We start from the raw sequence: 26,652 nt of genomic DNA on the forward strand, positions 1-26,652 counted from the left end.
ATATTTCTAATGTTGAACCACACTTGCACTTATGGAATAAATACCACTTGGTCATGGTATGTAATCATTTTAATATGCTGTTGGATTCAGTTTCTAGTGTCTTATTTAAGAGTTTACATCTATATTCATAAAGAATATTGGTCTATAGTATTATTTTCCTGTGATGTCTTCATTTGTCTTTGATATGAAGGTAATTGTGGCCCTGTGAAATGATTTGAGAAGTGTTTCCTCCTCTTCAGTTTTGTGGAAGAGTTTGTAAAGAATTTGTGTTAATTAGTTTTTAAACATTTGATAAAACTCTTTAGTAAGGCCATCTGGCCCTGAGTTTTTCCTTATTGGAAGTTTTTTTTAATTATTAACTCATACTTGTTATATGTCTACTCCAGATTTTCTACTTCGTGTATCAGTTTTCATAATTTCTATGTTTCTAAGAACTTTTTCATTTCTTCTGGGTTATCTAATTGTTGGCATACAATTATTTATAGTATTATAATTCTTTTTATTTCCTTGCGATTAATAGTAATGTCCCCACATTCATTCCTGCTTTTAGTAATATGAATTTTCTTTTTTTTCTCAGTCTAGATTAAAATTTGTCAATTCTTTTGTTCTTTCCAAAGAACGAACTTTGGTTTTGTTGATTATTTCACTGTCTTTTTGTTCTCTATTTTATTTATCTTTACTATACTTATTATTAGTTCTTCTCTTTAGGTTTAGTTTGCTCTCTTTTTAGTTCTTTAAGGTGTAAGGTTAGAGTATTGATGTGAAATCTTTATTTTTAAAGTAGATGTTTGCAACTATAAATTTCTCTCTGAGCACTACTGTTGCTGTACTCATAAGTTTTGGTATGTTGTGTCTTCATTTTCATTTATGTGAAAATATTGTAATTTCCTTTGTGATTTTTTCCTCGACTCATAGTTAAGAATGTGTTTAAATTGGGGGCACCTGGGTGGCTCAGTTGGTTAAGTGTCCCTCTCTTGGTTTCTGCTCAGGTCATGATCTCTCAGTTTGTAAGTTAGAGCACCCCATCAGGCTCTGTGCTGACAGTGCAGAGCCTGCTTGGGATTCCCTGTCTCTCTGTCTCTCTCTCCCCCTCTCCCCCCACCTCTCTCCCTCTCCCCCCACCCCACTCTCTCCTCCCACCCTACTCTCTCCCCCTCCCCCTCTTATGCACAGTCTCCCACTCCCTCTCAAAATAAATAAAGTTAAAAAAAGAATGTTTAATTTCCACATATTTGTAAATTTCCCAATTTATTTCTATATTGGTTTCTACTTACTTTTCATTATGGTTAGAGAAGATACATTGTATGATTTCAGTATTTAATGAGACATATTTTGTGGCTTAACATTTAGTCTACTTGGAAAATGTTCCTTGTTCACTTGAGAAAAAATGTGTATTTTACTGTTATCAGATAGATTTTTTCCTCTGTATTGTTGCTGATTTATAACGTTGGTCAAATCTTCTGTTTTACTTGTTGCATCTTCTGACGAGTTGTTCTAACCATTTATTGAAAGTGGAACATTGAAGTCTCTCAGTATTATTGTTAAACTTTTTCACCAATACTATTAGTTTTTGCTTCATATACTTTGGGGCGCTCATTAGGTGTGGATATGTTTATAATTCTTATATTTTATGATGGATTGACCTTTTTTATCATTATTTCACGTTTTTGTCTCTTGTAACAGTTTTTATCTTAAAGTCCATTTTGTCTGATATTATTATAGCCATTCTAGCTGTGTTTTTTCTTTTTTTTTTTTTCATTCTAGCTCTCTTTTGGTTACCATTTGCATAAGATAAATTTTCCCATTCTTTTACCTTCAACCTATTTGTGTCTTTGGATCTAAAATATGTACTGTACTTAGATAATGTTTTTTTAATCCATTCTGTTAGTCTCTACCTTTTATTTGAGTAGTTTAATCCACTTACATTTAACATAATTACTGATAAGGTAAGGTGTTTGTTTTTTTTTTCCAGTTTGTTGTTTTCTATATATCTTATTATTTTTATGCCTCATTTTTTTCATTACTTCCTTCATTTTTGAATAATGGTATTTTCTAGGGGCACCTGGGTGGCTCAGTTGGTCAGGCGTCCAGCTTCAGCTCAGGTCATGATCTCACAGTTCATGAGTTCAATCCCCACATCAGGCTCTGTGCTGACAGCTCCTAGTCTGGAGCCTGCTTCAGATTCTGTGTCTCCTTCTGTCTGCCTTTCCCTCGCTCTCTCTGTCTCTCTCTCTCTTTCTCTCTGTCTCAAAAATAAACATTAAAGACAAGTTACTGGATATTTTCTAGTGTGTCATTTTGATTTTTCTCTCATTTCTTTTGGCAAATATTCTTTTAGTTATCTTTTCAGTGGTTGCTCTGGGGGTTAAATTAGCATCTTACTTTGTAACAGTCTAATTTGCATTAATACGAAATGAGCTTAAATATTATGCAAAAACTTTGTCCCATCTCCCTCACTTATGTTATTTTCACAAAATATATATTTATACCTTGTGTGTACACCAACACAAATTTATAATTATTGTCTTATATAGTTTTATTTTTAAATGTATTGGATTTACCAAAATATGTATTAATACTTTTATGTCTACCTTGTAGAGTACCAGTTTATTTATTTCTCCATGTGAATCCCAAGGTACTATCTAATGTACTTTCATTTCAGCCTGAAGGACTCCTTTTAGCATTTCTTGTAGGGAAGGCCTACTAGTATTGAACTCTGTTTTTGTTTATCTGAGAATATTTTGATTTCCTTTTCATTTTGAATTATATTTTTGCCAGATATAAAATTTCTGGTTGACCATTTTCTTTCAGCATTTTGAATATGTTAATTTGCTACCTATTGACCCTTATTGTTTTTGCTGAGAAATCAGCTGTTAATCTTTTGGGGGATGTCTCATATGAATTGCTTCTCTCTTGCTGCTTTCAAAATTCTTTATCTTTTACTTTCAACAATTTGTTATGTGTCTTGGTATAAATCTCTTTAACTTGGAATTGTTGAATGTCCTGGGTATATAGATTTGTGTCTTTCATCACATTTGGAAAGTTTTCAGTCATTACTTCCTCCAGTATTTTCTCTGCCTCTTTCTCTCTTCTTCTGGGACTCCCATTACGCATATCATTGCTCTTTGTCATAATTATAGGTTTTGGTTTGTTGATTAACTTTTCTTGTCAAGTTTTATTATTTATTGTGTGTGGTTACTGAAGTCTCTGTTCCATTAGCTTTTTGATCAGCTAGTGATTCAACAGAGATTTCCTTAAATGTCTGGGATAAATATATACTGAAAAAGAAAAATCTCTCATTCTTTGCATTTGGACTCTGTATATGTGTCAGGGCATGCCTTCAGCACTCAGCCAGCTTACAATTTTGACTTAGCCTTCATTTCCTGCTTGTGCAGAGTCTGAAGTTTGACAAGAGGTGAAATATTAGGTGAAGTCTTCTGAGGGTGTGGCCAACCCTGGGCATAAATATGACCTCTAGATTCCCAGGAATATGTGGGAGTTTTTCAAAGTCCTTATGCCTGAAAGCATTTCATTACATTGCCTTTCCTCCCAAGTTTTTGTTAGTCTATTCTTTGTCCCAACTGCTATCCTTTGCCCAGACAGCAGTAGTTAATATATTTGTCTTTACATTTTTGGGCAGTACCACCAGCTGGTTAGCTGTAGGAGCCCTGGGAGAGTTTGAGGTTAGGAGAAATAAAAGCAAGCCCTAAATGCCCTTCAGTGAACTAACTGACATGTTGAAACAAAGAACTGTAATTTTTAAGAATAAGGTTTATTCTCCCTCCAGTACTAAGAACCTTATGAGGAATGTGAGCTGTGTCTTCAAGTCTACCACTGAGCTATTTAGTGGAGGAATTGGTTTTTTGTTGTTGTTGTTTTTTATTTTTGATTTTTTTTCTTGATTAAGTATTCACCTGGTTGCTATAAACTTTTAGTTTTTAGATTTGGGGTAAAGTTGATTCTGACAGTTTTTGCTAGTTTATTCTTCTCTTTCATGGTGTGATAGAATTTTCACATTTCCTACTCTGCCATTTCCACTGGATTCCTTTTAAGACACAAAGACCACTAACTATAAAGGAAACTATTGGTATATTTGGCTAAATTAAAATATTCTATTAATCATAAGACATGATTAAGTAAGACAACAAGCTATAAAATAGAAATAGATGTTTTCAGCATACAAAACTGATAAAGAACTAGTTATCCAGAATAAATACAGACATCTAACAATTAATTTAAAAAGGACAACCCAATAAGGGAATATTTGAGCAAAAGACTTGAAGAGGGTCTTTACCAAAAAGAACATCTAAATGCCTGATAAACATATAAAATAATGCTTTTTATCATTAATAGGGAAAGGAAAATCAAGCCCTCAAAAGCATATTATTACTACTACCAGATTTGAAAAAAAAATTGCTAGTATGGACAATACTAGGTAGAGATAAGTTGTGGAGTAGGAGGAACTATCACCATTTTCTTTTGATAGACATATAAATTGCCTTAACCAATTTGGAAATTTGTAAAAGAGGGTATGCCTACCCTAAAGCCAGCAATTCTGTTTCTGAATGTGTGTGTGTGTGTGTGTGTGTGTGTGTGTGTGTGTGTGTGTGTGTGTGTTTGAGTGTGTATCCTAAAATTAATATATGTAGAAATCATGATACATGCTAGAATATTCAAAGTAGCATTGTTCATAGTGTCTCCAAAACGGAGACAGTACAAATGCCCATCAACTGAGTAATCCATATTCACTGCCTCCTTTTCCTTACCTCCAGTTTTTGTTTTTGTTTTTGTTTTTGTTTTACCTCTTATAGTTGGGTACCTGTCTTCATCAAATAATGAGATAGCTATCTCTCAGGGCGTTTGGGTGGCATGGTCAGTTAAGCATCCGATTCTTGATTTCAGCTTGAGTCATGATCTCTTGGTTGGTTTGAGCCTGTCATTAGGCTCTGAACTGACAGCACAGAGCCTGCTTGGGATTCTCTCTTACCCTCTCTCTCTCTGCCCCTCTCCCCATCAGCTGCGCTCTCTCTCTCTCTCTCTCTCCCTCTCTGTCTCTTTCTCTCTGTCCATCTCTCTCTCAAAATAAATAAACTTAAAAAAAAAAAAGAAAGAAAGAACTGCCTCTCAGACAACTAATAACTACTCCTACAAAGAATTTCGAAGTTTATCTTTTGCCTAAGTTTCTTTTGAGATAGGTGGAAAATTTATTTCTAGGCTACATAATGAAATCGTGAGTTTATGGTTGCCAGTTATAACTGGATCCACGTTATTGATAATTCCTTTCCCAAATCCTTAGTTATCCTCCCTGCTAATTCATCAACATATATATCCAGATATTTATGAAAGTTATCTTTGCCACTTATATTTCCCCATTTTTCTCATTAATGGATTTTCACTTCAAGCATGAAAGGAAAAAATAATAGTGAATGTGTCTCCTCTTTTCTTACAAATTACCCCACTTTATCATCCCACTTGCTTCCTCAACTCACTTCTACTCTTTTTACTCTACTGGTAACTTCTTTAATTGCTGGATCTAATGACATTTTTTAAAGTTTTTATTTAAATTCCAGTTACCTAACATACAGTGTAATATTAGTTTCAGGTGTATAGGTAGTGATTCAATACTTCCATACAACATCCAGTGCTCATCACAGCAAGTGCACCCCTTAATCTCCATCATGTATCTTACTCATCCCCACACCCAATTCCCCTCTGGTAACAATCAGTTTGTTCTCTATAGTTAAGAGTCTGTTTCTTGGTTTGCCTCTCTTTCTTTTTTTTTTTTTCTTTTTTTCCCATTTACTCATTTGTTTTGTTTGTTTCTTAAATTCCACATATGAATGAAATCATATGGGATTTGCCTTTCTCTGACTGACTTATTTCGCTTAGCATAATACTCCCTAGCTCCATCTACATCATTAGAAATGGCAAGATTTAATTCTTTTTTATGTATGTAAATGTATACACACACACACACACACACACACACACACACACACACACACACACACACATATATATATATACCACAACTTTTTTATCCATTCATCAGTTGATGGACACTTGGGCTGTTTCCATAGTTTGGCTGTTGTAGGTAATGCTGCTGTAAACATCAGGATTCATGTGTCCTTTTGAATTAGTATTTTTGTATTCTTTGGGTAAATATCTAGTACTGCAATCACTGATGGTAGGGTAGTTCTATTTTTAACTTTTTGAGGAACCTCCATACTTTGCCAGAGTGGCTGCACCAGTTTGCATTCCCACTGACAGTGCAAGAGGGTTCCTCTTTCTCCATATCCTTACCAACACCATTGTTTCTTGTGTTAGTGATTTTAACCATTCTGACAGGTATGAGGTAATATTTCATTGTAGTTTTGATTTGCATTTCCCGGATGATCAGTGACGTTGAGCATCTTTTCATGTGTCTATTGGCCATCTGTATGTCTTTTTTGAGAAGATGTCTTTTCATGTCTTCTGCCCATTTTTTAATTGGATTATTTACTTTTTGGGTATTAAGTTTTATAATTCTTTATACATTTTGGATACTAACCCTTTATTGGATATTTAATTTATAAATATCATGTCCTATTCTGTCAGTTGCCTTTCAGTTTTGCTGTAGTCCCAGTAGTTTATTTTTGTTTTTGTTTCCCTTGCTTCAGGAGATATATCTACAAAGAAGTTGCTACAGCCCATGTCAAAGAGGTCACTGCCTGTGTCCTCTTCTAGGATTTTTATGATTTCAAGTCTCATTGAATATTCTTTTCTGTTTTATAAAAGATTAATCGACCATATAATTGTGGGTTCATTTTTGGGTTTTCTGTTCTGTTCTACTGATTTATTTGTCTATTTTTGTGCCAGTACCATACTGTTTTGGTCACTACAGCTTTGTAATATAATTTGAAGTCTGGAATTGTGATGCCTCCAGCGTTGTTTTCCTTTTTCAAGGTTGCTTTTTGGCTATCTGGGATCTTTTATGATTCCATACCAATTTTAGGATTGTTTTTTCTAGCTGTGTGAAAAATGCTGGTGATATTTTGATAGGGATTGCATTAAACATGTAGATTGCTTTGGATAGTAGAGACGTTTTAACAATATTTGTTCTTCAATTTCATGAGGATGGACTGTTTTTCCATTTCTTTGTGTCATCTCCAGTTTCTTTCATCAGTGTTTTATAGTTTTCAGAGTATAGGTCTTTCACATCTTCAGTTAAGCTTATTCCTAGGTATCTTATTGTTTTTGGTGCCATTGTAAATTTAATTGATTACTTGTTTCTTTCTCTACTGCTTCATTATGTGTATATAGAAATGCATCAGATTTCTGTAGACTGATTTTTATCCTGAACCTTTATTAAATTCATTTATAAGTTCTCACAGTTTTTTGGTGGAGTCTTTCAGGCTCTCCGTGGCTTTTTTCCAACTCTCATCCTACTCATATTGTAATAGTTGATATCTTTTAACATCTCCTTGAAAGTTTCTTCTCTCTTCCCTTCCCTTATGTTCACACTGTCTTGATTTTCCTTTTAAGTGTCTAACAATTTCTTAAAGATTTGAAAACCAAATAATTTATCTTCCAAACTGAAATACTTTTGAAAATGAAAAATTTGGTATTTAATATTGAGCCAGTATGATAGATACAAATCCTGATTGCTCAAGGAAAAATAGGATGTACTATTATTTCACTTACAGATTCTTTTTTTTTCTCCTCAATTTTTTCTTCTGTTATCCATCTTCTGAGTTCCATAATATGGATCTTACCTAGAATTATCAGCCATCATCTTTTGTTCTTTTACATACTGTCCTTGGATGATCTGAAACATTTGCATGGCTGAAACTACCACCTCCATTGATAATTACCAAAGTATATATCTTTTTTTTATGTTTATTTATTTTTGAGAGAGAGACAGAATACAAGTTGGGGGGGGGGGGTGGCGGGCAGAGAGAGAGGGAGACACAGAATCTGAAGCAGGCTCCAGGCTCCAAGCTGTCAGCACAGAGTCCAACATGGAGCTCGAACTCACAAACCATGACATTGTGACCTGAGCCAAAATCAGATGTTTGACTGAGCCACCCAGGTGCCCCTCCCAAAGTATACATCTAATCCTTAACTTTTTCCTGAGCTCTAGACTCATATTTCTTTTTTTTTATTTTATTTTTTATTTTTTAAAATTTACAACCAAATTAGTTAGCATATAGTGAAACAATGATTTCAGGAGTAGATTCCTTAATGCCCCTTACCCACTTAGCCCATCACCCCTCCCACAACTCTTCCAGTAACCCTCAGTTTGTTCTCCATATTTATGAGTCTCTTCTGTTTTGTTCCCCTCCCTGTTTTCATATTATTTTTGTTTCCCTTCCCTTATGTTCATCTGTTTTGTCTCTTAAAGTCCTCATATGAGTGAAGTCATATGATTTTTATCTTTCTCTGAAAATTTCACCTAGCATAATACCCTCCAGTTCCATCCACGTAGTTGCAAATGGCAAGATTTCATTCTTTTTGATCGCCAAGTAATATTCCATTGTATGTATTTACCACATCTTCTGTATCCATTCATCCATCGGTGGGTATTTGGGCTCTTTCCATGCTTTGGCTATTGTTGATAGTGCTGCTATAAACGTGGGGGTGCATGTGTCCCTTTGAAACAGCACACCTGTATCTCTTGGATAAATGCCTAGTAGTGTAATTGCTGGGTCATAGGATAGTTCTATTTTTAGTTTTCTGAGGAACCTCCACACTGTTTTCCAGAGTGGCTGCACCAGCTTGCATTGCCACCAACAATGCAAAAGAGATCCTCTTTCTCCGCATCCTCGCCAACATCTGTTGTTGCCTGAGTTTTTAATATTAGCCATTCCAACTCATATTTCTAATAGCTCATTGGGTATCTCCAGACTATTAACCCCAAAGTATGTCCTTCAAATTTAAAGTTATCTTTTCCCTGAAATATCCTGCTGTTCTGTTTACATTCACACACACACACACACACACACACACACACACACACACACACATAGAGAGATGTGTAATATATGTATACTTGTGTGTGTGAGTCTGGCAATCTATATATCATACATACATCCTACTTTGAGCATATGCTTTCTTAGGTATTGGGCATACAATAGTAGCAAAAGCACAGTTTCATCATGACAGTGCATTCTAATATGTGAGATAGACATCTAAATGTAGTGTACATATAAATATAGTATAAATGTGGAAATTGCTACGAAGTAGAGAAACATGGTGTCAAGTGAAGTACAATAGGAGCCTTCTTTGACTTTCTATCCAATACTTGGACTTTTTTATTAGACATAAGTGGCAACATATAGCTCTTTTAAACCAGACTACCCACCATTTATTTAAAATATTTATCACAATTCAGTACGCAAATGTATTAAGTAGAGCAGTTTTTCTTCTCAGAATTCCCATTGCCTTCACCCTAGTTATGGGAATATTCTTTATAAATCACATAAAATGTTAGGCCCTAACATGGTAGCAATACCATCAGTAACGAGGATGTTGGTATGGAAACTGAATAAAAGAGCTTCTATGGAAATTGTATTATGTCCTTTGTGAGAAACAAATGATACATAAGAATAGCAGTACCTTCCCAGTCATAAAGTCTGGCTGCTGCTTCCTTGTTTTCACATAGTAAGTGATACTTGCTGATTGAATATTAGTTAATTACTTATCCTTTTATCACATATACATCCCCTCTTATGCACAAAACTTGAAAGTGATCAAGTTCTCATTTTGAGATTAGAAAACCTAAACCCATTAGTACTAGCCCAGAACAAAATTATGCATGCTGCAAAATAATAATTTTATAATCAACATAATTAGTAATTTTTAAAATAACCCATGTTGTTTATATATTTTTAGAATAGTGACACTCAGTTACATCAGTATCACGTTGATAGGTGTAATATCAATAATAATAAACATTAAGTATTTACTACTTACAAGTGCTAGATAATTTATATACAGTATCTTATTTAACCCTCAATAGTAATCCAGTGAGGTAGATGCTATCATTAGCTTCATTTTTTTTAGATAAAGGAAATGGTGGTTTAAAAATTATAGCCGTCAGTGTCCCAGCAGAAGTCATAGCATAATTAAAAGGATAATTGAGAAGAGTTTAATGAAGGGACAATAGTGCCTACAAAAGTTTGGGCAGGTTATAGGGAAAGCAACAAGACACAATGCAGTGTCCCAGTGTTCCCTGGGACTAGTAATACTGGGAACCATTAATACTCTAGTCCTAATGGGGCAAAGACAGGGAACTCCTACTGGAATCCAGAAAAGAGCTGTAAGCAAGGGTCATCTGACAGGGGCTGTGACTTAGCCAGCCTGCGGTGACCAGGTAGAAAGGAGCCAGGGGAATAAAGACCAGATCTTAATCTCCTCTAATGCTTTAGTTTCCTGGCAGTGCCTCCCACTGGCTGAATGCAACTAGAAACTAGACAGTACAGACTGGCTTGTTGATTTTATCTATACAGGTCAGTTTAGAGCAGAGAGGATGAAGAAGGGTGGAGAATATGAAAGGAAAATGGAAAATATCTAGGAATTAAATAACTATTATGTGGCAGAGCCAGTATATGAATGCCAAACACTTTACTCCGTAACCATAATGCTACACTGCTTCTCATAAAAAAGTTCCGTGAAATATTATTTGGCCAGGGAAAATATTTTAAATCTGAAGGTTTCTGTCCTATCACAAATTGTTGTATAGAAACCTATATCCAAACTCACGGACAGGCATTTATACCTAACAGTAAGTGACACCAAATATATGAGAGCTAGGCAGCAAATAATGCCACAGAAAAAAAGTTAGGTGTTGGGGCGCCTGGGTGGCGCAGTCGGTTAAGCCTCCGACTTCAGCCAGGTCACGATCTCGCGGTCCGTGAGTTCGAGCCCCGCGTCAGGCTCTGGGCTGATGGCTCGGAGCCTGGAGCCTGTTTCTGATTCTGTGTCTCCCTCTCTCTCTGCCCCTCCCCCGTTCATGCTCTGTCTCTCTCTGTCCCAAAAATAAATAAAAAACGTTGGAAAAAAAAAAAAAATTTAAAAAAAAAAAAAAAAAAAGTTAGGTGTTGATACTGATTTCAATGTTGTTGGTGTTTTCAGAATATTAAGCCATCCTTGTTTTTCTTGTTCAGATTCCAGACTCCATCATTTCTCGTGGTGTTCAGGTGCTCCCACGAGACACAGCCTCCCTCAGCACTACTCCTTCAGAATCGCCTCGTGCTCAGGCTACATCTCGCCTTTCTACAGCTTCCTGCCCAACACCAAAAGTAAGTACAGTTCCTTGGCACCTTTCACCTATTCTACTATCTGAGTGTGGGAAACTTAACCAATATTTCCCTCTGTTTGTCAAGGTTGGATTGCATGCAAGATAATGCAATGAAAAATTAGTGGACTATAAGATAATTACCACTTACAGTTTTACAGATTGTGCATATTAGGCCAATAGTAAGATAATAGAAATTTCATGTAAAATGTCTACTCCTACATTTACAGCTACAGATATCACTTTCTGTAGCTCCTGTTTCTTTGCTCTAGACTTGTTATTTTTTAGCATACTCATCAGTATAGATGTGAAGTTACTTGTTTATGCAAAGGGTGAATGCATTTCTATAAAAAGCAAAATTAACAAAATAATGTCACCAAAGGGTTTTTTTTTTTTTAACTTGTCCAAGCTAGGGTAGCTCCCTGCTCTAGTATCATGCCAAATTTTTTCAAACATATTCAACTTGGAATGTTGCTGCCTAATATTTGGAAACAAATCTAAATTGATTAGAAAGAAAGTTTTAATGCCAACCTTTGGGGGAGGGAGGAAGTTTTTTAGTATTTATTTTTTTACAATTTTTCCCAAGTACTGAATCATGTGTTGGAGGAAAAAAGGATTAGACATTTATTTGCTGCCTCACATCTCCATGTATGATAAATTAAGTAGCAGACGTAATTATGGCTATTACTGCTTTCTTCCGGAATGTCCCTTTCCTGGTTAAGTTAGTCATTTGTGCTTTCAAGATTTCAATATGATGGATCCAATATTGGCATCAAAAGATTAACAGTAACATTCCTTCTTAATTGATAAGATATGGTGTTCAATATCAAATTTTCACTAAATTTATTCAAGAGATATGCAGGTAATTTTTCAAACTATGGCTTTCTCTGTCATCAGATTTACCACTTATATAGCTCTCTTCCTCATTTCCAACTTTTTCCTGAGTTTTAAGAATGTTACAACTGGACTTAACTAGAAGTGATCTCAAGCCATTCTTCATATGTGTAGTATGGTTGCTTTTACATTCCATAGTACAACCTTCTCAGCAAAGTCCTCACAGTGTTATTACTGTTGTATATCATTGTTTTTAGACTTGTGTCAAATACAACCAATATTAATTTATAGTTTAAAAAAATTATGGTTCTAAATCTTTAATGAAGACAAAATGTAAGAACATTCTAGACATAAAATGTATGTTAATGCCATTCAGGTGCCAGTCAGCTTACATCTTCCACTGAATGAAAACATGGAGTTCTAAGACTTGAATTGCAAAGAAGCGTCTCATTCATGACTTTCGAAAATTTTTAACAAAATAATTTATTGTTTGCATTAAATCTCAATTATATAAGCTATACTCATTTATGAAGTCTAGAAAATAATGGTAAAACTTAAGTCCACTATAAATGTTTAGTCAAATGTTAAGACCTAAATGTTGGGAATGCAGAACTGTTCAAGATGCAGTATTCTTTTCCTTAATAATATACTATGAACATTTATAAATATTTTAAGCTAAATTCAGTTATACATAGTAGTTCTTGAGCCTTTTTAAAACTTTATAATTATATCCTAATTACAAAGAGAACATTAAATACAATTTTAAAATAATTTGGCATTCCAAATTTACTAAAGTGAAATCCTAAAAATAAAAAAGTCAAATTAATCTATTGAAAGTCTCAAATTATAAGACTGTTTAATTAAAATCTAAACTAAATATTCTTATATTTGCTTTTATATCAGTGACATATAGTCACTGCACCCATGGAGTTTACAGTTTAATTAATGTATATTAAAATAAATATTAAGATAAATGTGAATTATTCTGATAATCATAATTTTACTGTAACTTAATAATTATAAATTGAAATTCTTGCTAAGCAGAAATGAAAAGTTACATTGATAGAAAATAATAGGAGGGAAACCTTACTTAAATAGGATTATCAGAGAAGACGTCTCTAAGGGGAACATTTTACCAGGGACAAAAAGGATATATAAAAACAAAACAAAATTCAGCAATAATGACCATTTTAAAGGTGGCTGTCACCAGCCAATTATCACCAATCAGGAACTCTCAGACTAAAACATCCTTAGTACATGAAAGTCTTAATTCAGTGACTTCAAAATCCAACTTCAGCTATTAGTTCTATGTATTTTAAATTATGACTTTTTGTCTTTGCCTACTGAGTCAAATTACAAGGCCATAGGTTTTAGCACATAAATCTAGGTGAATTGTTTATTTTAGCATAGAATATTTAGGGCAGAAAAGTCAGAAAGCCGGGCTTCTCATTTAAGATGTGGGTAAATGATGTTATTAACTATATTAAGGAATAATAGAAGAAACACATTTTGAAGGTAAAAGGAATTAATACATTTGGTTTTGAACGTCTTCAATCTGAGATATATATGAGACATCCCATGAATGACAGCCAGCATAAAATTAGAACACTAGTGAGTTTGACATTGTTACTGTTACTGTTACTGCATCTTGGTGCTGATACTTATAATTTAGTACCTAATAGTGTTCACTAAACCTCATAGAAATCCCTCTTCTGTGTTTCAGATTAGACGTGCAGTCTGTCATGTGCAGAAATATATGTGCAAATACATTTTCTTTACATGAGAAATATAGTACAGTCTTGAATGATCAGCAGTAGAAAAAACACTTGATAGTAGAAGATATAGATTCAAATGCTGGCTTCTCTGCTTAATAACCACACTACCTTAAGCAAGTTGCTCAGCTTTTCTGAGCTTTGGATCTGTGATTAAATGTAATCTTTGCCTCCCCAACAGGGTTTATTAATTTATTAAATGAGTCTTTTCCTGGTTCTGGGGAAGCAGTGGTGAGCAACTAGATATTGTTCTTACCATTACAAACAGACAAACAGGCAATTACAAATTAAAATAAAGTATAAGTGGTATGATTTATCACCAGAGGACAGAATACTTTGGGAATAACCATCAGAAGCACTTAACCTAGTCTTTGTAAAAATGTAAAACAGCTAAATAAACAAATTATGATTAAAAGCTAGTAGTTCCAACCTTTCTGTCTGTAGCTTTTTATCAGCTGGTCAGTATTTAAGCTAAAGGACTTATGTGTGCATCTGTTTTCTTTTAGATCAACAACTATAATATCAAACATTATTTTAGGTTCATATTTTATATGTTTACTACAATATAATACAATATCATATCATAGATTATCCTTTTATTTTTTTTAATTATCAGCTGTATTGAGGACAAGATCTGTAAAACATACCAGACAAGATCTATACCATTTGGATTTACCTTTTGGTATATACCAAAAGGTATACCATATACCATTTGGATTTCCTTGTTAGTACAAAGTCTAGTAAAGATAACCATGTATTATCTTTTCTAAACAATTCTTTATTAAATGGCATTGTCTCCAACAAATATTTATTTGCTGAAATGAGATAATATTTTATTGTATGTGGGGAAAAAATTATTTCTCTTTTTTATCAGTTATTTTGTTTTAATTAAATCTGTCTGAAATGACAAATGATTTTTACTCCACTTGCTTTATGACACTGTGAAGTATCTTGTAAGAACAAATGAGATTTTAATCTTTCATTGCCCTAAGTAAAACAGTGGCTTAGCCAAAAATGTCAAATGGTACGTAGATTCTATTTCAATAGTAGTGGGCAATATTTAGAAGACTTAAATTTTAACATGGTGGTTGTCTCCCAAAAAATGGTTTGCTAAAAGAAAAATTCTATAACAGAAAAATTCTCTTGTAAAGTAAACATGACTCACAATTTATATGAATACTGATTTTTCCATTATAAAAGTTAGTAGCATCTCTGTTTGAAATCAAGAAGCATGAGGTAAAGAATAATGACCAGAGCAAAAAAGGGGGGAAAAAAATCCAAACTTTCAATCAGTTCACCATCCCAGTAGATGTTGTTAAAATAGGGAATAATTTTTAAAGACCAATTTAAGTATCTTTTTGTTGCCTAAGCATCTGAAGTTTGACTTTAAAAAATAAGAGTAGTCTATTGTTACATATCCCCTGTACCTTAGAGATTAGAATAGAATTTTGTGCCCAGACTAACAAACAAGTTGTTTTTTTTTTCCTCTCAGGAAGAAAATACAAATACTATCTATCTAAAACTAAAGTTTAAGAAATGACTAAAAAGTATATGTATTGAAATAACCTTAATATTAAGGGTGTGTTCATTTAATACACTAATGCCTAATCTTCTATTCAAACAAAATGCAGAATTATGATTTCACTCTAGGTTTCTGTTATTTTCCTTCGAGCAAATGAATTTAGATTCTTCTGGATAAAGAATAAATGATTTTCTTCATTTACAGTGTCAATGTGTATGTCTGAAAGGCAGTGTGATTTCCTTTACATATAAAAATGTCATTATTGATCTAGTATCAGGTCTAGTATCTATATTCCCTCTGAGATTTTTTCTTAGTCATATTAGTTTGTACAAATGATTCCACATTGTCACTATTTTCCTTTGTGAACACCAGCGTGATTATGTGATATGGTTAGTTCATTGGTTCGAAACCTGAGGCTCCCAAGTCTGGAGAATCTTGTGAAGTTGTGAAGATTCTAGCCAAGATAAAAACACTAAGTGGAACCCACAGGTTATTTTCTACTATTTTGAAGAGCTAAACAAAATCAGTAAGACTACTTTAAATACTAAATTTCTTTGCTTTTGTCTGAAATTACATCAACATTGGTATATCAACATCTGTTCAATTGTTAATGACAAATAGAAATTTATGGGTTCTATATGTCGAGTCAACAACTGCCAAAGTGTTTGGAAAGCACAGAATTAGTGACATCAAAAGTACATCCTCTGGGCATAAACATAGAAGTTTTCTTTTGTACAAAGTTAATTGCCCTATCTGGGGAATACTAAGCAAATAATTGTCTCAACATTATGGTCAAATCTGGCAATTCTCAAATTTAATGGTCTCAGGAACTCTATATATACTTATAAATTTTTAAGGACCCAAAATAGCTTATGTGGGTTATATCTAGCAATATTTACTGTTCTAGAAATTAAAACTGAGAAATTTTTAAATGTTTATTTATTTGCTTCAAAATAATAATAAAGCCTTTATATGTTAACATAAACAACATTGTTCTGAAAAAATATTTTCCAAAACAAAAAATATTGAAAAACATGGCATTGTTTTACATTTTTCAAATATATTTTGATGTCTGGTTTAAGAGAAGACAACTGAATTCTTATACCTGCTTCTGTACTTCAGTCTGTTGTGATATGTTTTGGTTGAAATACGAAGAAACAAATTCAGCTTCACACATTTATGTAGTCAGAAAAAAAAAGAACGAGCATTTTCACATAATTGTAGATCTTCTTTTGGTGGACACTACACCAAAAATTTACAATTGATAGTTTATTAAAAGTTAGTTGAAGTCTGAAATCTAAAACCCTGTTGAGGACTCTGCCATACTCTGCTATATTAAAATCAGTTGGGCCGTCTTGAACTTTGAATGAATCTTACACTTGGACATGGTTTTGGAATGTAGTTATTGGTCACTTAGAAAATATAAGTTCTTCCAAATGTTGACATATTTCATTATATTATACCAAAAAATTATCTTCATTGATATAAACGCCAGACTTCTCAAAAAAAGTTTTGGAAGCGTTGGAAGCTCTCAAGCTCATGGTGATATATGTTTTCTACAATTCTAATTTTATTTAAAAGCTAGAATGTTATTCTTGGCAAAAAGCAACAAATCCTGTCTTGTTTTCCTTGAAGTGACAGGCTCATTTCATTCAGTTTTGAGAAAATGTCTACCAAACATCTAAGTCTGGATAATCATAGTCTGTCTGTCATTCTTTCATTCCTTCAAGTAAAAACAGTGTTCTATGCAAAACCTGGCTAGTTCAGCTTGCACCTCAATTGCAGAAGTGCTTTTTCTTGAGACAATGTTCATCCTTTGGTATGCAGTGGAAGTATTTTATGCATATTTTCCATTTTGTCATACTCAAGGGACAAGTTTTAAATTAGTATTTACTGTTTTATTGAGGACAATGTTAAATGAAACTAGCTCTTCTTTTTTGAAACTGTTTGGGGTTTTTTTTGTTTTGTTTTGTTTTGTTTTTTTAACTATTAGTACATGGTAGTGAATAATACGATGACTATTCATACTGTTTGGATCCACTGCCTTGATTTGCACTAAAGTGCCAACCCACCATTGCTTTTGTACCATCAGTGCAAATGTCAATATAGTGAAAAAGGAAATTAATGTTAAAATAATTTGACCTTTTAGACCCTGAAAGGGTCTCAAGGACCTTTGTGGGTCCATGGACTGTATTTAAAAGGACTAGTAGAGTAAAATAAGTAACCTGCCTTACGTTTCTTGAAAATATCCTAGGTCAAAATTATGTATGTTGAATCTCATTTTCCATGAAGACAGTGTTACGGTGATATTCTCAGTCCAGAGATTATATCCTTTATGTAAATGACCACCAGTACCATGCTTAAGTATTATAAATGATTCACCCTGATTCTATGATCCAGATTAATTCTAGGGCAGGGAACAGAGTTCCTCCTACCTAACTGAAAACGAGAGAAGACTTTAAGAGTCTTTTGAAGACACATAACCCAGTTGTAATTTCCAGCTAATTCTGTTCATTTCCAATGTGATACTACTTCTGTATTTGGTAGCAACTGATTTATCCCCGGGATATCCTGTCCTAATAAATACATAGAGAGCCCTCTTTCAAGTCATAGCATAGCTATTGGAAGATAATTTTATTAGGGATATAATTGAGGATGGCCCATTTTTTTTAATTAGCTTGGAACATTTAAACTTGATGAGATTTCTAAATAAAAATACAAATTTTCAGCTTTTCCTTAAAAAATCAGATCAACATTACTGGGCTAATACTGACATATATAAATACTAGCTTGGTATTCTTTATACCCACCAAGCTGTTTTATTTATTTGCATTAAATCCCTCGCTTCTATAGACATAACTAATTTCCACTCTCATTCATTATTGCCTACTTTGTCCTTTATAACAACATGTGTGTTTTGCTCTTTATTCTGATTTGATAGCAAAACAGATTTTTGAGACTCCAAATAAAGGATGGTTCTCTTATATTCTTTTCTAATGAGAAAGGTACTACCCAATATGGTAAAGTATTTCATATTTTGATAAAACTGAAATTGGATGATAACAGTATATTTTAGCTATAAATTTTGAATTTATAAATTATTTTTAATAGTTATTCTATGACATTCTGCTAAGTATCCAGGATTAGATGTTGATTTCTATTTCTTCATTCATCTGATTGTCTCCTCTGCCTTTATATATAATAGAAATTAAAAGTGGAATTCATCCCATCCTTGCCTAATTATTGAATGTTCACAAAATATGTTCATCACTGAAGTTTAGTATAACTTAACTGTGAAATGTATAATTGCCATCCTTAAATCTGAACTTGCAAATGAATTTTGATTAGTTAGCTTAAAAGATACAACTACCCAGAAATTATTAGCTATAGAGTTAACAGTTTTATAGCTCAGGTAGTCTAAAGTGGCATTTTTTTTTATTTAAAAAAAGTAATATGTATATGCTCATTTTACAGGGGAAAAAAAGAATTCCTGTATAACTACCCTTAGTAAATAGCAACTTCTAATTTTGCTATATATTCTGTTCTTTTTTTCTATAAATTCAAATATTTTATATAAATGGAGACTAATGGGAAGGCCGTGATTAACAGCTCAGGTTCTGGGGTCTGAGAGGCCTGGTGAGGAATGTCGGCTTTCTTACTTACTAGATGTGTGACTTTCAGAAAGTTTCTTTACCTCTATACCCTTAGCTGTTATTATTAAACTATATAATATTTTAACCTATCCCATTCATTTAGTAATATGAACATCTTTCTATGTCATGAACTTCTTTACATTTTTAAAAATTATCTTCTGCAATATTATTGCTTATTTGGTATTCTGTTTCAGGGATGTAGCAGTTTTTTTGCCAACTACTATTTGGATATATTAGGTGTTAACTATTTCCCAGTTTAAAAAAAATAGTGTAATAATTTTCTAGAAGTTAAATGTTTTAGTTTTCTCTTAGTTAAACATAGCAACTTGTATTAGTTCTACCTTTAAAAGTATATGCAGAATTCATAAGTCTTGATTCCTATAATTTATATAGATACCCAAAAGAGATTACTTTTGCATATTCATAAATTCAGTTTAATGATATTATGGAAGAAGCAAGTTTAGCATTTGCATTTGACTGATTTCCTGGCAGACATTTAAAAATTATGGATCCAAAGCTGTTTGAAAAATTAACAACATTGAGTATGTAGAAGTATTGGACCTATGAGGCGCTATCAACCCTAGTCTGCCACTTTATAACTTTTTGAGAACTTAGTAGACTTCAGTTTCTATTTCTGTAACATCCTGGTATTAAATTAAGTAGTCTCTAAAATCACCTGTAGGCCTATAATCCCATTCCTCTGAAATAAGTTTCTGTACTAACTGAATAAATATTATCACTCTATTTACCCTTCTCTTTCATAATATATTAATATCTAAGTAATATAAAATAATTTACATTTATTAATTCCAGCTTTTGCATTCCATGCTACTATGTAAAGTTGGAGATTATCAACTGAAAATGTTCTAACCTCATTTCAGATCTTTCTTACTCAGATCAAGCTCATCTATTTTAAATGGAATATTGGTTTCTTTTGGTATCCACTAGAGTTCTATTCAAGTTATAGGAAGATAGGACAGTAAGATCTGTAGAAATACAAGAAATAGTGAAATTAAGAACACCAACCATTCAGTTTAATTTAAAAGTTTTGATTTCTATAAATTGATTTTTAATGGTTTAGGGCATGTCTTGCACAAAAAGCAGCTGAACAAAATTACGTGTCTCACTTATGACTTTAATACAGAGCATATCCCAAACTAAAATAGTCTCTAGATCTTTTTATTGTAAAAAGATATATATTCTAAAACTGATCATGTATTTTCTCACCCACAACTTCAGGATTATCTGCTCTCCCTACTCATTCGATTTTTATTAACAACGGAACAATACGTTAATTCAGAAAATTATTCAATGAATATTTTTAGTGCATATTATGTCAAAATTATGCTAGGTGTTGGGAATATGGTGTAAAGCAGTATAAAGACTTACTGACCCTGCCCTCAAGGACCTTATAGTGGAGCTGAAAATGAAAAAAAAAAAAATTACAAGAAATCTATCAGATAAAGAGTTGATAGATAGTATTCCTATTCACACTAGTAGGAATATAAATTTGTGTAACCTTCAAGTGAACAACTATATATACATATACATATATGTATATATATATATACACACACACACACACACACACACACACACGTATATATAGCCTTAAATTTTTTCTTACATTATAAAAAAAAAATTTTTTTTCTTACATTATAATCAATCATAGTTACCAGAAATTTATCCAGTGGAAATTATCAAAGAAGCCATCAAAGACTTATGTACAAAATTATTTATCATAACATTATTCATATTCATGAAAACTTAGAACCAACATTAATATCTATGATTAAATAACTTATAGTACGTACATATATCAGTTATTTATATAACCTAAAAAATCATATCTTTTAGAATAATGACATAGGAAAATGCTCAAAAAAAAACATATGGCTAGAAAAATTAGTAAACAGTACTGCTCAGGGACAGAATTACAAGTTATTTTATAACATATATATTGTTTTCAACCAGAAAAGTAAAAATGTTTGTTTGGTTATTTAAATAAAATCTGGTGATAAGAGAGATGTCTTGCTTAGTTTCAGATTTATAAAAAATATTCATAAAACCAACTATTTATTTGTTTATACCAGAGCATTTTTATATCTAGGCTAAGCCATTCTATTCTTAATCTTGCTGGGTAGAAAATTGTATCATATTTCAGTGTAAGTTTGAAAATAAATTTTTTTCTGTTTCATATACAAATAATAAATAATTCTTAATAACAGGCACTGTACTATTTAAAAGTTATTTCGAAGTGTGTAATAACTCTTTTATACCACACCATTGATGGCTTTATAATTTCTTTCAGAGAGATAAAAAATTTGGAAAAAACATGAATTGCATTATGCTCTGGCAGGAAATAACTTGCTTAAAAATCTAATTTTGTATAGATTGTTTTGGAATCAAAGCTATTATAGAAACTTAAAGATCAAAATTTAAATCCATAATAAACTATAAATAAATCATTTCAAATGTTAATATACCATAAGAAATCAGATCCTTGAAAATAAAGGATTTCCTAAGGATAAAAATTTTTTTAGGGAAGAGGTTGGTGGATCTGTGTCTTGCTAACAAGATTCTGATTTTTGATTTCTCATTTCTTCATTAACCTTTGCAGCCTCTTATTGGTTTAATTTATAATCATATTGCTTTTCTCCAGAAATGCATTGAAGTATTTCTTTTTCCTTGACACATAATTATAACTTATCTTACTTACATTTCTTCCTTCCCTCTCTTTTACTTTACCACAGTAAATCACATATGAAACCAAATTGTTTTATGATGAAACAACAGAGCTGAAATGCAGTGAATTGAACTGTTAACTAGATCCTAAAAAATATTTCTTTACAAGAGTGTGTTTACATTTTGAACTCTAAAGTAAAACATTTTTAAAAATTTCCAAATCATAACTACCAGAAACAATCTATAACTGTACCAATATATACTGAGTGGTATTGGTTAAAAGATAATTTCTAAGACAGAAGTTTTATTTCCTCTCAATGATACCCATACTTTAAAAAGTAGCAAAATAAAGTAGGGTTAGAAATATTTGTTTCTCGGGGTAGTTCTGAACGTAAATTAGGTAATTCTAAAAATACAGCACTTCAGTTACTAGGACAAAAAAAAAGGAAATATGTTTAATCTATGCAGTTTTAATTCAAGTCAATATAAAATATATCATGAGAAAAAGAGGGAAGAACTACATTAGGCATTCCATAAAAAGTCCATAAAAGTCTAAGTCCATAAAAGTCTAAGTTTAATGAAAAGACCTGAGAAAGAATTTAAGAGTAGCTGAGCTTTTTTTAACTGATGTGTCTTCAGAAAGCCCCTAACCTCCCTAAATCGGAGTTCAAACCCAGAAAATATAATATCTTTTCTCAAATTTTTTCACAAATCTATAGTAACTAAAGAGAAGTGTGAATACATACACCCAGGGATACGGGCATATAACAATACGGTTTTTACAAGCCTAAAATGTCTTTCAAGTTTTATATTTTATTTTAAAAATTAATATAAAGTTGGGTTTCTTTGCTGAAATCTACATATTTGCTTTAATACAAATATAACATTTACAACTACTTACTGTTGGCAAGAGAGGTAAAGGTGGGATGGGGTAATTTTCTATCTTGTTAACAGTGGAAATGATCTTACAGTGAACTCAGGTTTGGAGAATTGGACTAAATCAAAGGTAATCAACAACCCATATTGTATTAGCATCCAGACAGTTTCTTCTGTTGCATGATATTTCTAGAATTCAAACTCATAAAAAAAGGTAAATACAAATAGCAGAGTCATTTCACTGCTTTTACACGCCATATCCTGGTAATTGATCCTTGTGGATAGAATCCTCAGTAATTAATCTCTGAAGAAAGATTCCCAGAAGTTTGCAAAAGAGGTGATACATTGCAATATTTTCAGACTATTTTCAATAGATATTTTGTTAAATATATTCTATCTGAGAGGCTCAATAGAAAATTGAAATGTTTTTGATCCTCTGATTTATATCTTTTGAAATCTCAGTGAAATGCTTATAAAAAGGTTTTCTTCAGGGTAGAAAAATTATTAGGGATAACATTTTTTGTTTTACTACTTTTTAATTTTTAATATGTATACACTAATAATATCAACCAATCATAATCCCCACAATTCTTTCCATCCAATTGTGAAACTTCATTTATGTTGCAGTGATCCTATATAGAATATAAATATTTGCAGTTTACTCCTCTTAGTTACTACTGATGCAAAATGTTTAGCCTCGTAGGCAAATATACGTAAAATTAGCTAATGATGTGAGGCTCTTACAATTAACGTGAAGACTAAAGTAATTTATTTCATCCAAATGATAATCTTTTGTGATTACTTTTAAATTATTATCAAAGAAAAATGACAGTCAGGCATTTGGATTAGCTATGGATTTCTTTTATTTATACTACTCCAGCAATTGATGATCAAGGGTTGACTAGAATAAATGAGAGTATTAAACTTTAAGATCTATTGATGTGACTTTTCTCTAGTTCTCAAATTTTAGTTTATGAGACATACTTTTAAAAATTCTTTCTGAAGTTTTTCAGTATTAGCTATTATACCTGGTTCAGGAGCCACAAAAATAATCACATGACACTTGAATTACAACCACTCTGGCTTTGATAATAACCACATTGGTTTTCTGAAGTCTTCCTCTTGTGATAGTTTAAATTTACAAAGTCAGACTTATATACAGAAAATTGATGTCAAGCATTGACAGTTGAGCTGTCTACTCCCCAAAATCTTTGTTTAAATTGGTATTATAGTCTATTTTTTACATTTAGAGTTCACGGGTGGCTATCCTTTCTTATAACTCATTAAGTTTTGGTAATTGCACTTGCATTTGGAACTGAAATGGTTGAGGAAAAATTTCTTCCATAAATAAATACAGTAACATAAAATTTCTTCCATCAATGGAGAAACAGATACAAGTCAGGCAGAGGCATATATATACATATACATCTTCTTATAAGCATCAATTTTTTTCCAGCCCTTTTATTTCCACGCCTATAAAGGGAATACAACCTTAAACTAGAAGTCAGGAACTGTGGGTATTGTTCCTAGATTTGTTATTAACAAATAACCTTGAAGAAGATACTTCATGTTGCCGGAATTGATGTAATTTTAAGCCTTCTAGAAATAAAACACTGTATAGAAAATGGTATTCACTTGTTACTGGGTAACAATTCTGAAAGTCTTCATAGCTTCTAAAAGTGTTCAGAAAGCAGCATGGGGCATTAGAATTTATATTTTTATAGGAAATTACCTAGTTTATAATCAAGATATTGTGAGTCTCCACTTAAAATGGGAAACAGCTTTTGGTATAAAGATATTCTCTAAGACCAAAGAAAATAGCACAAGAGAAGGACTAGATATTATAAGTACCCTGCCCATTCAGAAGCCCTCTCTTACAGTGTTGCCATTCTAATTAGTATTCATTGTTTCTAATTTTGAGAATTCTGTTTGACCAAGAAGAATGAGCATTGGTGATTATCTTTTGTGTATAATCTTTAGTTAATGCTGAAGCATTAGTAAAAACTATATCAAGTAAAACCAAAAGTTGATATAATTCTTATATACCATGATGCTTTTTTTCAAAATGAAAATTCCATTTTCTCAGTATTATTCCTTCCATATGCTATCAGTGGTGTCCTAAAAGGGGTAAAATAATCTACAGCCTGACTCCAGGAAATAGAATTTTGTAGCATGGTCAGGTGTCTTATTTTTCCTGAGGACTTTAACACTTGGAACCTGGCATCACATCGATGCTTCCTCTACCATCTCCCAAAACAAACACACACACACACAAACACACACACACACACACACACACACACACACACACACACACACACACGAGCATCTAGCCAGCATAGCTAACTTGACCTATGCTGGTCTGAATGGAGACCATCATTCTGCACGCATAGGAACCCATAGTGTAAAAACACTTGGTCTGAAGCTTCCTCACCCTTCATCTCTACTTTTTTTGTTTATCTTCCTCTCTAACCAATTAGTTCTTGTTACAGCTCTATAAAAAAGCAAAAAAAAAAAAAAATTCTAATTTGTACCTCATCAAATGAAACACTTTGTGTTGAGAATCTTCCTTTTCTCATTTAAAGTGAAACCAGTTTTTAAAATGGCAGTTTTAGTTTTCTCTATCTTATCCAAGAGGAAAATTTAACTGAAATAACAGACAGTTTTGAGGGAGCGGATGTATTTAACATTGGTCTGGCATTAAAATTTTCTGGTTGGGCAGCACAATTGTTTAATTGGGAATCTCAGTTACAGCTGAACAACCTCAGCACTTGGGTCAGCAAGCAGAGGAGCGTCACTCTGTCACCTACCAAGAATGGTGCTTGTTAGAACTGATCTTTCCAGTTAGGGAGCACTCATGTTTCTAGTCATACCATTGATGTTTCTGATATTATAATGGAATAAACACTATAACCCTTAAAGAGACAAAGTTCTCTGCATAGGTATATTTGTAATTTTTTGTTTTTCGTAAACCAAATGCAAATGTAACACTACTCCAGAAACTGCTACATCAGAAGTCCCCAAGATAACCAAAAGTAAGTGCCCGTTTCCTAATCTCAGGAATAGTGCTATAATAAAGACTGAATTCTAGTAACCAGCCTATTTGCAGAGCATGTCATATAGCCTCTGGGTTAGTTAACTCCTTGGCATCCTAAGAGGTACCTCGAAGAGTCGATTGATGTTTTGCATGTATTACTAATGTGTAGAAAATTTTTTAAGTTCACTTTTTCTTTATTCTGTCTTTTTTACCCATCTTCCCTCATTGTAGCAAATTAGACGGCCGGATGAAAGCAAAGGAGTTGCTAGTAGAGTTGGATCCCTCAAAGTAAATATGTTTCTAACATTTTTTTGGCAAGATTTCGTCTATAGCCTACACTTCTTCCTTTTTGGAGGGTGGTGGGAGGAAGGGGGCTTTTTCCATTTTTCACCATCCCATTTTTTTATTTTAATATTTTTATTGGCTGTTGGGTCATTTTTTTTTGTTTGTTTCAGCTGCACATAGAGCAACCAGCTGAAGGCAAGCTGCCAAATAACTAGCTTTGAATGGCACCACAAACAAGAGAAAGGGCAACTGTCTCATTACAGGTGCCTATAATTTGGGGTTCTAGAGTAAACCGTTCCTCTGATTGATGTCATTGACTATGTGTTAAGTTCCTCTTACACAGAGAACTAATATTTATTTTCAGAATATTATCTCCCCTTTTTGCTTTTTTTTATAAAAAGTAACTAAATTTTATTTTAGTGTCATTACCATTTGTAGTTCATACCAGAAAAATAACTATTATGAGATAGTCACATTTGTTATATATAATGAATCTTAAGAATTAGAAAAGGAATTTTATATGATGCTGGTGTAATGGGCTCATGTATAGCTAATAGTATTTAAACACTTTTAATCTCATTTGTTTTTTTTTTCAATTAAAAAATTTATATAACAATCAGTGGAAACTAACATATATATCCAAATGTTTGCCCATTTGTGTATGTAATCTGCTAATACACAGCTTAAAGATTTCTGATCTGATGGTCCCA

General features: G+C 32.6%; 1 protein-coding gene across 15 annotated transcripts in view; it reads left to right on the forward strand.

Moving 5' to 3' along the window:
• Positions 1–26,652, forward strand: part of GPHN (gephyrin) — a 633,256-nt gene that overhangs the window by 411,017 nt on the left and 195,587 nt on the right. For 10 of the 15 annotated variants that reach the window (XM_058739364.1, XM_058739365.1, XM_058739368.1 and 7 more), the window contains 2 exons: positions 11,148–11,282; positions 25,889–25,945. In XM_058739364.1, the coding sequence (XP_058595347.1) occupies positions 11,148–11,282; positions 25,889–25,945 (192 nt within the window). The remainder of the gene's footprint in view (positions 1–11,147; positions 11,283–25,888; positions 25,946–26,652) is intronic. The other 5 variants (XM_058739371.1, XM_058739372.1, XM_058739378.1 and 2 more) reach the window with 1 other exon arrangement.

The sequence above is a fragment of the Neofelis nebulosa genome, chromosome 7, assembly GCF_028018385.1.
Source record: "Neofelis nebulosa isolate mNeoNeb1 chromosome 7, mNeoNeb1.pri, whole genome shotgun sequence".
In the NCBI taxonomy this organism is placed as follows: Eukaryota; Metazoa; Chordata; class Mammalia; order Carnivora; family Felidae; genus Neofelis; species Neofelis nebulosa.